At 37.0% G+C, this 15,848-nt stretch overlaps 1 protein-coding gene across 2 annotated transcripts; it reads right to left on the bottom strand.

Moving 5' to 3' along the window:
- Positions 1-1,675: 1,675 nt before the first annotated feature.
- Positions 1,676-15,786, bottom strand: PLRG1 (pleiotropic regulator 1). 2 transcript variants are annotated; one of them, XM_060147147.1, is made up of 16 exons: positions 15,660-15,692; positions 14,160-14,266; positions 13,795-13,866; positions 12,985-13,127; positions 12,233-12,286; positions 11,269-11,362; positions 10,972-11,053; positions 9,443-9,544; positions 8,606-8,698; positions 6,174-6,323; positions 5,990-6,091; positions 5,390-5,492; positions 4,559-4,667; positions 3,405-3,544; positions 2,733-2,926; positions 1,676-2,159 (listed from the first exon to the last, which is right to left on the bottom strand). In XM_060147147.1, the coding sequence occupies exons 4-16, from the start codon at positions 13,112-13,114 to the stop codon at positions 2,100-2,102; spliced, it is 1,413 nt and encodes a 470-aa protein (XP_060003130.1). In that variant the 5' UTR covers positions 13,115-13,127; positions 13,795-13,866; positions 14,160-14,266; positions 15,660-15,692; the 3' UTR covers positions 1,676-2,099. The 2 variants fall into 2 exon arrangements, with proteins under 2 accessions (XP_060003130.1, XP_060003129.1); XM_060147146.1 differs by lacking the exon at positions 13,795-13,866 and having other exon boundaries at positions 15,660-15,786.
- Between the last annotated feature and the right edge of the window lie 62 nt (positions 15,787-15,848).

Below are 15,848 nucleotides of genomic sequence, written 5' to 3' on the forward strand. Positions count from 1 at the left end.
TTATTCCAGAGACATTTCTTACTCTTAATGGAAACTGCATGAAGATGCCATAATCTATTATACCAGTCCCTTATTGTTAGGACATATGGGCTAGTTTTAGTTAAAGACAAAGGTGAAATAAGTATGCTGTGTACAGTTGTCAGATTATTCCCATTAGGCAGTTTCCTAGTAATTTCATTTCTAATCAGGAGTTAGCCAAAGATTCCAGGCATCTTCAATATACTCTGGAAAACTACCCTCCCAAAGGTTGTTAACAACTACACTCCCACCTACAGCATGCAAGATGGTTTATGTATATTTGGAAATGCTTATTCAAAATTATGGTATAATTTCTTAATTTGAAACAAATTTTAAACTGATTGTTCCTGTAATTTTGTTTTCTAACTGTAGAAAGTGAAGTGTGACAAATTTTCTTGCCTGATAGGGAATCAGGATCCTAAGGACAGGGTTTGTAAAACTCGGTATATGCTAGAAAGAGGCACAGGCATCAGAAACCTAAGTAACACTTTTCTATGAAGTCTTCACAAGAGACTGCAGCCCTTGCTATAGCTTCAAATACATCCATTGGTATCTCCAGTTATTTCTCCAGGGTTTGATACCTATATTGCTAACCTACTGCTTGTGGAATACAATTGAAACTCAAAACATAAGCTTTCCCTGCCACCACCAGCTGTTCTCATTCAACTGCAGCAGACAACTCTGTACTCCTGGGACACACACCTCTCACATGTCTGGCCTGTCACTTCACACCTCATCTTAGAGTACCTTTTTCTTTTCTGACCTCTTTCAAGGCTCAGCTCAAACACCGCTGACTCTTAAGAAGTCTTCCATAATCCTCCTCAGGGAAAATAAATGGGCTTTTCCTCTGTGTTGTCCTGGCTTTTCGCTGGTACCTCTATAACAGCATTTCTGTAATAAGCTACTAAAGTGGAAGTCTTAAAGCAGCGGTCTCCCACATTTTTGGCACCAGGGACCAGTTTCAAGGAAGACAATTTTTCCACGGACTGGGGATGGGGTCAGAAGGATAGTTTTGGGATGATTCAAGCGCATTACATTTATTGTGTACTTTATTTCTATTATTACTACATTGTAATATATAATAATTATACAAGTCACCATAATGCAGAATCAGTGGGAACCCTGGGCCTGTTTTCACTTGACACTCACTGATAGGGTTTTGATACAAGTCTGCAAGCAATTGATTTATTATGGTCTCTGTGCAGTCAAACCTCTCTGCTAATGATAAACTGTATTTGCAGCCGCTCCCCAGTACTAGCATCTCCCCCTCAGCTCCACCTCAGATCATCAGGCATTAGATTCTCATAGCGCGCAACCTAGATCCCTTGTACGCGCAGTTCACGGTAGAGTTCGCACTCCTATGAGAATCTAATGCCGCCGCTGATCTGACAGGAGGTGGAGCTCAGGCGGTAATGCCAGTGACAGGGAGTGGCTGTAAATACACATGAAGCTTCACTCGCTTGCCCGCCGCTCACCTCCTGCTGTGCAGCCTGGTTCCTAACAGGCCATGGACCTGTACTGGTCCGTGGCCCAGGGGTTGGGGACCCCTGTCTGAAAAGACAGACACATCTCATCTGTCTACTTCCTGAACAGTATCTAGTGCAGAACTTTACAGAACACGCACTCAAAAACTGTATGTGGAATAAACATACAGAAGTTAACGCTTCAAATCCTTTAATCCCAAATTATCAGTCACAGACACCAGTTTTTAAAGGATTAAAAAGAAAGACTGCTCCCCTCAAAACATGTCCTACTACAGTAAGCAGTTCTGTAAGTTAAAAAAAAAAAAAGTGTGTTTTAATAAAAGTGATAAATCATTCTATCTTTAGGATAGTTATGTTCAACAAACCCACATATGCTTGATATCTGCATCTTACCTCCTAGGATCTCAAACTGTTTATTTTAGAAATAAAAACATGGGGAGAGGACAGTTCATTGTAAAATATGAAAAAGCAATGATTCAAGCATGTGAGTTTTTGCTTTATATTCCTAGCCAGAGCACAAATGACTGGATATGCCCATCAACACCAAGCTAAAAAAAAAACAAACAAAACTGGAACCACCATGAAGACAACGCCACATTAAAATCTCTTTCTCTTGATAATTTCTGGCTTCCAGCTGACTGGATGAGTTTCTTCTGTCTAAAAATAGAAAAGTAAGTAAGTTAAAACCAAGTATTTCTGGCCTGCTTCATATTTAATAGGTTCCTTTCTAACAAAAATACGGCACTTATTCAAAATTATATTACTTGGCATTATGTATTTAGCAGTTCTTTAACAATTTTAAGATAAGTGACAAACTTTTGGCATTATCTGAATCTAATAAAGGATGAATGCATTTGCTACAAATTCAGTTTACGGTTTTTCATTTTAAATAAAATTGCTATTTAGACATTCTAATAACACCAAAGCTTATGATTCTAGAATTAATTTGCATAGTAATCAACTTATTTGCTGTGATTCTTAGTGTAAGATTTTCCCAATAACTCTAATAAGGAACGTTGAGATAAAATCAAAACTATTGATTTGCTGTCATCAATGAAACCAATAAAGAAATCTATGAGCAGACACTATTCAAGATGACAAATACTTTAATATTATGAAGATTACTTTCCCTTCTGATAATTTCAGTAACTTTAAAATGAGAAAACGCTTGCAAAATTCGCATGGCTGATTTTATTATACTTTACAATGTATATGAAACAGAAATCTTACCGCTGTATCATCCTCTCTGTACACTTTAATGGTTTTATCAGCTTCAGCTGTTAATAACCGACTTTCAGACTGATCAAAAGCACAAGCAAATATTCCTGACTCACTGTCCAAAGACCCAGGCTGCACTGCTGCATGAACTCTCTGGAAATTGTAGCCAGTTCTCCAGTCCCAAAGATGCATAGTGCCATTGTCAGCTTAAAGGGAAAGATATAGTTAAACCTGGTGTCCTCTCAACAGTTCAGCTTGACAAATGTTTATTAAGCACCACAGTAGTAACTGCAGTCACTACTACAAAGATATATAAGATGCAGGCACTCAAGCTCCTCTTAATATCAGTTTGTCTACTTTCATTTGTACTTAATTCAAAATTTATTATAGATCTCAAAAAGCACCACAAAACGACATTCAACTCCAGAACACACAACCAAACTTTAGGCGATTTCTGGCATAAACCCCTAACTTAGATTTATCAATGTGGTAACTTAAAGAGAGCTAAACTATGAAATATGCTACGTGCATTATGAATATGCATGAACACACGTGAACATTCAAACAAACGTTAAAACAGGCAAGTTCTGCTATAATACCTAGGTGTGATGACTTAGAAATTTTACTCACTAAAAGAAAAAAATGACAGACTAAAACATATTTATCATAAAAATCTTATTTTACCTCCAGATACAAGCACTCCATCAGAATTTACTGTCAGTGTATTAATAATAGCATTGTGACCAGAAAGATTTTGAATGAAACTTCCATCGGGGAATTTCCACTGTTTTATGTTATCTGGAGAACCAGACGCAAATGTGTAACTGAAATGAGATAAAGAATTAATGATAAAGTAAACCAAGTTAAATACAATGGTGGATTTTATAAAATCTGATTATGGTTGTATTTTGCATGTGTAGTCAGGATCTATGCAGTTTTAGCAAAATATTATCATCATACCAAGAGATAAAAATATCAAGATATTTGTTCCAAGTTAAATCAGATTTTTAAATTATTTTAAATGTACGTTAAGTCCTAGGTTGAAGTTTTATTTTCCTCTCATTTCCCCAATGCTCTACACTAAGCTAAAGCAATAAACATACAAACCCCTAAACTCACATAAAGGGCAAGGGGTGATGTAACTATTTTCAAGAAAGCAAGAGAGAAAGCCAGAGAGAGAGGAGAGAGAGACAGAACAAGAAGAAAGGGAGAAAATGAAAGAAATAGAGGCAAGAGGAAGAGAGAAAGGGAGGGGGAGGAATAAAGAGAATGAGGAAGACAGGGAAAGGGAGGAAGGACAAGAGTGAAAATAAAGGTAAGGGAGAGTGGGAAAGAGAGGAGGAGAGGCAAGATATGACTTGTGACCAGAAAGTGCCAGGTGATATAGTTTCATAGACAACAGGTTGTGATATTATGCTCCATCTCTTGGGATACTCTGACTATAATGTTCATGATTACTACTATTTTTTCCGATCATATTAACTTCCTCCTTAAGAATTAACTATTCTATGTATAGCTCAGTGCCTAATAATATTTATGTCTAAAACATTAAATATAGCTACTATTAGCTTCGATTATGACATGCAACTTTTAACCATGATTTATTCGTGTTATCTCATTTGACATCATTTTCACCATGCAGAAAGCTTTCCTTGTCTTATAGAGGCCATGAAGCAAAATACTACGCAAGGAAAATAAAAGAAATGCATGTTCATATGTGGCACAGGTGAAAAAATGACAGTGGCTAAATGACTACCAAAGTAGTATTCATATTGGTATTTCTGTATTATACTAAGAACTGAAGAAAGAAGAGAAGCTACTTAGGAAAACATACTTACTGTCTTGGATGTAAAACCACAGCCCTGACTGATTTTTTGTGATTTGTTAATGTGACTCTTGTTTTTCCAGCCACCAAATCCCATAATCGTATTGTAGTGTCATGGCTTCCTGTAAGGAGAATACACACACATCCCCAAGATACACACAAATCAGAAAAAAAGAGTGTGAAAGTTAAATATAATAAAATTGGAAGCATTCCTCCACAGACATATATATATGAAATAAAAGTCATATTAACCCTTGGCTAATTGTTTTCTATAGTTCCAAAATATTTGGTTGATTTTAAGTTTAATTCTTAAAAGAATGTAATAAACGCTTGTTGCACTGTCATCTGAGTAACTAGAACAAATGTGAATAACAAATAAAACAAATACATGATGTCATCCCCTAGTGGAGAGGAAGGAAAAAACTCTAATAATCATTTAGTTAATGAAACACACGGGAAGGAATTATTTTCTAGTCTTGAAGATTCAATGATATTAACCATATTTTAAGCAAAACAAGACTCAAACCAGCTCTAAAAGTCTGAGAGTATTTTGTCTTCTAACTTTAATTTCCTAGACCGGTAATTCTGATACTATAAAACAATGCTTAGTTGTATCTAATAGCACTATTTTCTAGTCAGACATTACCTGATACAAAGATTCTATGATATGTAAAAAGTATGAGATAAAAACAATGGGATGAAATGTTACCACAAAAAATTTCAAGTGCACACAGAAACACTGTATATACAACACAAAGCAAGAGTCATAGTAAATATGAAAAGTATATAATCATAATGCACTCTGATATGAATATACTGTAAACTTGAAAAGTATCCATCGTACCAGTAATAATTTGTGGTTCCGCAGCTTGACACCTCACTGTAGCCACCGCATTAGTATGTCCAGATAACGTGTGTACACTGGCTTTAGTTCTCACATCCCAAATCTATCAAAACACAACAGACATACCATCAAAGAGAACAGGTATTCATATCTCAGGCAGGTAACCAGATCAATGCAAGCCTGGGAATCTACTCGACAACTTTGTGTGCCTGCCTTGAATATAATGAAGAAAGTGAGTAAATGAAATAATTACCTGTAAGCTGGCTGGGGAATGTATATAGGAGGCAGGCAGTGGGGAAAAAAGCTACAAGATCAGGGGACCTACTGACTAGAATGGGTATAATGGGGCTACTGAATGAAACAGCTAATGGACCACAGCTGTGGTGATAGACTGGCATGTGAGAAGTCGCATATCAGGGGCGGGGCCTCCCAATTATAGACATAGTGGGGCCACAGAACTCAGAAGATGAAGACTAGGTAGGGCATTGATGGGTCAAGGCAACTATCTTTAAATACTCTATCAAAAAATACATGACTTTAGGACCAAATAAGCATACTGTAAGATGCAATATATGTACAGATCAGCTCTATTCCATTTACCCGTGCAGTTGAGTCTCGGCTACAGGTCACCAGCACATCGATTGTTGGGTGCAGATCTAAACCATACACTGCACTCAGATGTCCATGATAGTGCCTTATAACCTAAAAAATAAGAAAGTTAAAATCTCTACAATTAGGAAGATAAACAGGGGCCCATGTCTCCAATCCTTAACTTCATGCTTACCTTATTATACTCAAGATCCCAGCATTTGACTTGTTTGTCTTCTCCACAGGAGAACAGGTACGGGCTCCTCGTGCTCACTATCACACCACGCACCGTACTGATGTGCCCAGTTAATGACAGTTTTAACTTGCCACTAGCCAAGTCCCAGATCTGCAATCAAAAAATATTTAATTTTTCTTCTTTATTATTCCAAAGCAAATTTTTAGAATCTTGATGTTAAAATTGTCTTCAAAAAGTGAAAGATAAAAATATATAAAAGTTTGCAAAATGACCCCATCAACAAAAATAAAATCAGGGAAAAGAGAATTAAAGGGCATGATCAAACTGGGAAAATATTTGCACAGATGACAAAAAGTTAATATTCTTAATATATAAAGGATATCACTGATAGTAAAAGTATGAATACTGAGGTATTAAATTAGTCAAGGATGGCATCAACTTAAAAAAAAAAACCTAAAAGTAGCAAATAAAGGTATCAAAAACTTCAACATCACTATAAATTTTATACACAGCTTTTGAAAGATTAGATATTCACTTCTGCTTATCACAATAGTAAATATTTTTTAAAAAACACAAGCAATGTGCTGAAAAGGATCCTCTCACATGCTGCAAGTATCAATTCACCCATTTTGGAAAATAATTTTTAACTTTGGGTGTCAACTTCAAGAATGCCTGACCTTTAATACTTTTTTCTGGGAAACTATCATAACAAAACACTTTAAAATACAGAAAAAGCTTTAGGCACATATTAACTACAGCATTACTTATGTTAGTGAAAAATCAGGAAACTAAAAAAACTTTAATGCCTAACAGAAGGAAAACAGATTATAGAATATCTAAATGACATAATACTATGGAACCATTTAAAAACATGTTCAGGAGAGGAAAAGATAGGAGTTTGGGATTAGCAGATGCAAACCATAATACATAGAATGAATATGTAACAAGGTCCTACTGTATAGCACAGGGAACTATATTCAATACCTGTGATAAACCATAATGGAAAAGAATATGAGAAAGAATGTATATATATGCATAACTGAATCACTTTGCTGTACAGTAGCAATTAACATATTGTAAATCAACTATACTTAAAATAAATTTTTAAAAAAAGATGTTCAGTTTTTGACAGGAATATGCCTTTGACACAATATTAACTGAAAAAAAGCTGGGAACAAAATTACATATCAAACATGATTTTTAAAAGATACACATTTATATACACAGGAAAAAAACGCAGAAGAAAATGCAGATACACATACACAGAAATAAATGTTAAAAAGAAAATTCAAATATGACAGTGGTAGGATTATGCATGGGTCTATATTCTTTTTTTTTTTTTTTTTTTTTTTTTTGCTGTACGCGGGCCTCTCACTGTTGTGGCCTCTCCTGTTGTGGAGCACAGGCTCCGGACGCGCAAGCTCAGCGGCCGGGCCCAGCCGCTCTGCGGCACGTGGGATCTTCCCGGACGAGGGCACGAACCCGTGTCCCCTGCATCTGCAGGCGGATTCTCAACCACTGCGCCACCAGGGAAGCCCGGGTCTATATTCTTTTTCTTTTCTTTCTTTCTTTTTGGCTGCGTTGGGTCTTCATTGCTGCACGCAGGCTTTCTCTAGTTGCAGCGAGTGGGAGCTACTCTTTGTTGTAGCGCGGGGGCTTAGTTGCTCTGTGGCATGTGGGATCTTCCCAGACCAGGGCTCGAACCCAGGTCCCCTGCAATGGCAGGCGGACTCTTAATCACTGCGCCACCAGGGAAGCACTGGGTCTATATTCTTTTATACTCCTTTACATTTTCCACATTTTTTATAGATAAGCATGCTTTAATTTTGTAACCAGAAGGAGAAAAAAATATGAAGAAATTAGTTGTAAACAGTCAGCATGTACTGTTTGGAAAAAAAACTGTTGCTTAAATACCACTTTTCAAACAGATATTTATTTGAGACTTTTTTTTAATTTATTTATTTTATTTAGTTTTGGCTGCATTGAATCTTCATTGCTGCACGCTGGCTTTCTCTAGTTGTGGTGAGCAGGCGCTACTCTTCATTGTGGTGCACGGGCTTCTCGCTGCGGTGGCTTCTCTTGTTGCAGAGCATGGGCTCTAGGCACACGGACTCAGTAGTTGTGGCTCGTGGGCTCTAGAGCGCAGGCTCAGTAGTTGTGGCACAGAGACTTAGTTGCTCCACAGCATGTGGGATCTTCCCGGACCAGGGCTTGAACTGATGTCCCCTGCATTGGCAGGTGGATTCTTAACCAATGCACCACCAGGGAAGCCCTATTTGGGACTTTTAACTGGTATAGATAATAAATTTTACTCCACACTCGGGTCTAAGAAATCAGAGAACTAGAACAGCAATTCCCACCAGAGGAAATAAAACATTAAAATTACACGGCAAACACAAAATCAGGTTTACATTTTCTTCCTTCCTTATTACCTTTATAGTTCTGTCAGCAGATCCAGTAACAAACCACTGGTTTCCAGGTTCCACAGCAATACATCGAACCCAGCCAAGATGCCCACTGATCACCTGTATTTAAAAAGGTAGAATGAGCAGGCTCACTACACAGAAGCTAAAGTTTATTCAATTTCAACTCATCACACTTATGTTAAATATGATACAACTGAAAAGTACAACTACAGTGATCGAGAAAAGATGAATGGTTGGCAGGGGTGAGAAAGGATATGATTATAAGAAAACAGCACAGGGGTGTTTTTGAATCAATGGAACTTCTATTATCCAAATTGCGGTAGTGGTTACCCAAATTCATATATATATTAAGATTTGTTAGATCTATACACCAAAAGGAAGTCTATTCTAAGGTATGATCATTTGTCTAGCTGTACGTTTCCTACTATTTACATTTTATTTTAGATTTGGTACATTTTGAATCATTCCAATTTACTATAATTAAAAAGATAACTGGTAGGGCCACAGAAATGTCCTGATGTATGGATTTTCTCTTTGGCCTTCGCATAGAACACCTCGAACACTTTCCTAAATTTATTTTGTCTGCTCTCCATTTAGTAGCCTCTACCAATATTGTATACTGTATCTTATACAATATACAAGTATAGCTTCCATTTAATGAAGTCTCCTTCCCAAAGTATCTTTTAAGATACTGTCTAAGCCCCTCCCTCCACCCCACCTCAGATCACTCTACCAGCTCTCATATTCACTCTTGTTTCCTCCTTATTCCATTCCTCGGCTCTTGTTTAACTGGAAAGCAGTGATCATGTTTCATGTAGTGGAATAATATACAGATTCACTCACTCTGTAGAGTTTCCACGGCGGGTGCCACTGAGGTTTCGGCATTGTAGGGGCTTTTTTAGCCATCAGTGCGGAGTTCTTGGCATTGCCACTGTCCATAACAACCTAGATATGGAATAGATTAATTATTAAAGATATCTTACCTAATGTTTCATGTTATCAATTCAAAAATGGAAAGTCAAAGGGATTTATGAAAGTTTTTTTCCTTAAGTAAAGAAAAAAAGATATCTGAAAAATATCTGCATACCTAGAAAATGAGTCTAAGACTTCCAATCAGAACTATATTTTCCGTATGTTAATTTTAACTTTAAAAAACAATTAAAAAATCTCAGAGAGGCAGAACCTTAACATTGAGAGCACACATCACTGTGCACGGGTTCAAAACCCAACTCTGTCCGTTACTAGCTAATGACCTTGGGTATAAATTATGTAACCTCTGTGCCTCATTAGTAAAAAGGAAATAACAGCAACTATCTCATACAGTTATTATGAAGACTGTAACAGAGTAGTAAATGCTAAATGTAAGCTCCCATTATTATTTAAGTAAATATATGTGGATTAATGCCGTTGCTTTTGTCATATTTTAACATTATTGATTTCATACTACAAAGGAGAAACCGAAAGTTCCTTCTATTTATCTCCCACAAAAGTATTTCAATACTATCTTAAAGGGTATACTAGCTGATATAACCATATACTGATAGCATCCACCCGTCCAAAAAAAGTTTGTAAAGTTACTGCCCTCAAGAAGCCTATGTTATATCCTAAGGAGGCAGAAAGCCTGGGCAGATGCTGTGAATGGAGGCTAAAGACCCTGGTAGGAGGACTACAAATTCATTCACTTCACAAAGCAACTGCATAATAAACTGAGGAAGTAAAGAATGCACTCACTTCAAGTAACAGCATAATAAAGCAAACTGCATGTTTTCAGTTATTCTTTCTATAACTACTTTCACCAATAACAACAGTAGCTGCCATTTACTTACAAACAAATAATATATTTCTAAATGCTCATTTGTAAGACTGTAAAGATTGTAAGATTGTAAAAGATACACATTTATATACACAGGAAAAAAACGCAGAAGAAAATGCAGATACACATACACAGAAATAATAGCACTCAACTAGTAGCACTCAACTCTAACTGTACAAACCAAATGAGAGTTTAATAAAAAAACACTTTCATATCTAACACGTACTAACAGAAGCTTCAGAATAACCATGCTTGCATTTTTAATAGTGGGTAATAAAGAGCATCATCACATTATCTTCATCAAAATAAATGTTATGTCCAACGTGCAAGCAGACACAGAATTAACAGAACTTTAAATTATTCTGTCAATCCACTAGCAACTTAAATTTTAGGGCTATGAAATATTAGCAACTAGCTCAGGCCGCTATTTACTTGAACAAGTCCAAGGAAAATGTTCATTTATTAATATTTAAGGTAAGAATCTTGGAATAAATGGAAATAGGCAACATGTTAAAGTTAGAAACCCACAGTGTGATGTGATTTGACACAGACAACTTACCGCCCCTGCAGGCTGTGACCGGTCAGAAGCCCCAGGGTGTCGGTATTCACCTCCAGCAGGTGCACTACGGTTTGCATCAACCCTGAGGCAAAAGAAACACCATATTCTAAGTACTTAATGTCTCCAGTCAGGTGTTCTGCAGGACTGACTCTATATTTTAAGTTTTTGTAAGCACTGGTAAAGGAAAATGTCATACAATACGTAACTACAAAGAAACAAATTTAAAAATGAGAAAAAATGTGAACAGTAAACTATGCTTTCAAAATCTTTGTTATTTAGAAGCATAGTATCTCCTACCTGGCTTGAGAAGTAGGTAATGCCACAGCTAAGGACTGTGCAGCTGATTCACTTGGCATTCTTTGGATCTTAGTGTCCGCTGTTAAAGCAACCCCTGTTGAAATAAAAAAAAAATCAACTCCTTTTAGTATCTATCTTTGCTTCCATTTACATGCATTTACAATAAAATAGTGGAGGAAAACATAACAAAAAGGTAATGGTGATTATCTCTAGGTGGTGATATTACAAAAATTTTTGTTACATTTTGTAGGTCTTTTGTTTCTAATTCTTTTACAATAAATATTGCCCAACAACATATATCTCAAATTTGTCTCATATATTTAATCAAAACAGCTTAATATTAACATAGCCCAAGATAGTAAAGTTAAATTTCTATTATCTTGGGATATTACCTTCAAATATAAAAATTAAGCAGTTCCCCAAATACTAACAGAATGTTTCGAAGGGTAAATGTAAATTCCTACAACAAGAAGCACCAATTCATCTATACTTGAATATGGTGAATTCCGTCCTCTAAAATTACTAGAACCTGGATATACTAAGCTTTTTGTCCTCCACCCTGTTATACTGGCCACTCCATTTGTGTGCTAATTCCTCTTCACATACAACACACCCAGGATATGTTTCTATCATACCTGCTTCTATACTAACACTTCTAACACTTTTATAAGCTTCGTGATATTTATGTGTCCGACTAAACTTCCAGGTAATAAGCTTGTCTTAGCCTGGAGCAGTCTTATTGCCTTTGAATTCTTAGCACAGTGCCTAAAAAAAAATAAGTGGTTAAGAATGTTTGCTGAATGAATGCATGTGAAACTTAGTTAATTATCATCTAAACAGCTATGCCTGGATGCTTGGTTATTGAGCTTATCTTATATTTTACAGGCAATGGGAATCATATTATTGGCTCAGTCATGGAAATATAAGTGACAATAAGACATTTTCAAATATAACAGCTACTTACCAGGTCCTGGTGGATACGGATGTGTACCTGTCACCAAATATTCAACTTCTTGTCCTATTAAAAAAAGGGAGAGAGAGAGAGAGAAAATTCATCTGTGGCAAAATTATCTTATATACAAGTATCACGTCTTTTAATGAATTAAATAATATTAAATTATCAACTGGATATCTCAAATTTTCCCAACTAAGCCCAAGCCTCAGAAATAAGGTAAGTTGATCATTTTTGCTTTGCCTTCTGAAGACCATGTTCACAGGTAGTTCTCTGATCATTTGCTGATGTGGTGTCAAGAAAGCTTGTACATTTGCTATATAGCAATGGTGTGTAGAGAGGTCATCTTATCAAGTAATAATCCACTCAGGTTTATCTTCCAAACAAATGGTTTTCCTGTGGAATCTTGGATTATCTTTATTCACTACAATTTTAGTACTTAATATCATCTTTCTGAATTATAGCCAAAACAGATAGATGAAAGAAAAATTCCCTACAGGTTAGGAATTTTTCCTTTAGTCTCCACTATGACTATCTCCATATCCTAAGAATTTCTGCCATCATTATACCACTGTTTTAATTTCCTATAAGGGAAAAATCCACCAACCAATAATCTCACTCACTACTCCAATGAGGAAATCAAGCTGTTAAATAGGGTATGGCTCTAATAAGTCCTTCCAGAAGAAGCACTAATAAGACATTTCATTTTTATATTTTTAAAATTCACATATAAATCCTGACATTTCTGACAATGCCATACTCACCTTGATTGGCAGGATATTGTTTGTGTCCATATGAATCTGATGCATTCTGAGGGCCTTTCTCTTTAAGATTTTCTTTTGAAGTAGGCATATGCAACACAGGACCATACTCATTACGCAGCTTGATTGCCATTTTTCGTTTGTGACTATTTAAAAATTATAAACATACAAATGTATCTTTGAGTACTTTAAATATATTCACCAATGTAAATATATTCACAGATATCCAGAAAACAAGTATTTAAGTAGCTTAAGTTTGCCTAATCATGTAGAAAAAGTTACTATTAAGATTTTAAAGTTAAACAATATTTTAAAAAATTTCCAAGTGCATTTCCACACTTTTGTTCACAATCTACCACATAGCATCCATTAAGTAATAGTTTAGTTTGTTAACCAATTATATAAAAACTTTCATGTTGATTTATCAAAGGTCTAACTCATTTTAAAATATATAGAAACTAATATATCCTTTAAAAAAAACCTCAAAGTCAGTATACTTTCCTTCAAATGTCTAAATATAAAAATACAGTAAAAGCTTCTATAGTAACCTTTCCTGGATATACCTAGAAAGATTAGTTCAAACTAATCCAAGTACTTAACTCAGCATTTTAGAAACAAATGCACTTATTATGCTACTTTTAAGGATAGTCCACTTGGTAAATTAAATATAAATGCTTGTTTGAGGAATTAGGTAGATTTTTAAAGAAGGGTAAAGGACAAAGAAGGAACACTGCACATAATGCAATCCCAGACTGGAGCTGGAGATGTAGAACCAAAAATATGCCACCACTCAAAAATCTTCATCATACTAACGAGAAAAGATGGGAGTAGAGGTACTGGCCAGGTACAATTTCAGCTCAGCAAGGCTCTGAGAGCAGCAGGAAGCTGAAAGCACATACAAAGTGATTGATTATAAAATATAACGCCTAAAAGGGACTCTCCTAATTACTGGGTATTTGTAAAATGCAATTAATTAATGGGACTTTTACTGTAAAAGATAAGGCCAAAAAAAATAAAGTTAACTCAGCTTAAATTATGCCCAAACACCACTCATTACTGAATAGATATCCTATGAGTTAGTATTACTTACTAATCTTTAAACCTTCCCCTCTCCCTGCTCTCTTCCCCCAATATTATAAGTTGAAATATTCTAGCAATTGAAAAGGAACTATCCCTACCTCTCTTCATCCAAAGGCACAGGTTTTCCATTATCAGCCACAAACATGTCATGGGTTCTCTTCAATGACCTGAACACAAGTGTGTGCACAGAATGTTTCTGTACCTCCTAGAACAAAAGAGTATAATTACATATCTAGCTACAAATTATATATACCATAACCTAAATTAAAGTGAAATTAGTTATACACTTTACATGTTTAAATATGTAAAAAGCTTTGTACCACTCACCACAGCTATCTGTAGCAAGCTATAGGAGTCAAGTTCAGAGAAGAGGAAGAAGCTCCTCTTGGGCCAGAGCCCCAGGTATACCAGCTGAGTGATGCCTGAGATTAGTCATTTACTCAATAAATATTTACTGAACTCCTACTAATTGAGTGGCAGGTATTGTGCTAGAAACTAACAACAGAATGATGAAAGGCAGCCACGGTCCCTGTGCTCAAGAGGAAACAGGCAAATAAAAACAAACAAAGTAACTCCACATTTTAATAAGTGCTATGAAGGAAACAAGCAGGGGGCTGAGACCGAGGACAGAAGAAGACCTTAGGGTGGTAATGAAAGATCTCTCTGAGGTGGCAGTTAAGCAGAGAGGGAGTTAGCCTTGCACAAAATAGAGGTAAGAACAATCCAAGCAGAGAGAAAAGCCCATGTAAATACAAAGGTGTTTGGTAACCGAAATAATGCCAGAACCTGCAGTACAGCTGTGTATGTTTGGTGAAAGGGTGGGTTGATGATGCAAGATGAGGTTGTAAGGATAGACAAGATCCAGATAAGTTTTTTTTATACCATTGCAACGGTCTGCATTTTTGCTCTAGATACATAGGACCACTAAAGGGTCTTAAGCCAAGAAAAGCTCGAACATCCTACGTTTTAAACTGATCAATTTACCGGGGGTGGGGGAAGGGTGACAGAAACAGAAGCAAGGAGACCACCAAAGAGCTAATGCATCAGCGTTGGTGGAAGATGATGTGGTCTGAATTCAGGTGATGGCAGTGGGCCTGGACAAGAGTCAAGAATTCTGAGATAAAACGAACAAGGCTTGCTAATAGTTGTTCAAGCTAGCGGAAAATGCAAAAATTCAAGAATGGCAGGTTTTCCCGGGGAAGAGCTTTAGTAAGACAAAAAATGAAGACCAGAGAAGACCGCCAGTTTTGTAAGACACAGAATCACCGACTCGACCCAGCAGGCAGCGAGTACCACTGGTCGAACATCGACAGAAACTCCGCCTCAGAGGACAGTGCCCAGCTCAAGCGCCCAAGGGCCAAATGAAAACTGGAGGAATTATCTCAGGCTTCCCGCCCAGACAGAACCTCCAACTTGTGCTCTCATCCGGCTTCTCTGCCTCCCTAAAAACCTTAAGAGACTACCCGGCCTCGGCCAAACAGCCTCCCCTCGCAGCCGCTACTCTCCCCTGACTCCCAGCACCCTCGATCCCTCACGCCCGCCGCCAAAGAAAAATAATCCAGAACAGATGGCCCCTGGGCACCCAAGTGTCACTTTACCTCGACCATGACGCCGCGGTCTACCCACTCGCTCCAGCAAGGATGAAACTCCAACCAACTGGACAGAAACCGCCGCCACAACTACTCGGCCCCTTCCTGAATCGGGCGTCCTGGCGCCGGATGTGACGTAAGACTCTGCGCACGCGCGCTGGTGGGCCGCAGGCAGTCTGGGGCCAAAGGGCGGGCCTT

This window comes from Lagenorhynchus albirostris, chromosome 4, assembly GCF_949774975.1.
Source record: "Lagenorhynchus albirostris chromosome 4, mLagAlb1.1, whole genome shotgun sequence".
Classification (NCBI taxonomy): domain Eukaryota; kingdom Metazoa; phylum Chordata; class Mammalia; order Artiodactyla; family Delphinidae; genus Lagenorhynchus; species Lagenorhynchus albirostris.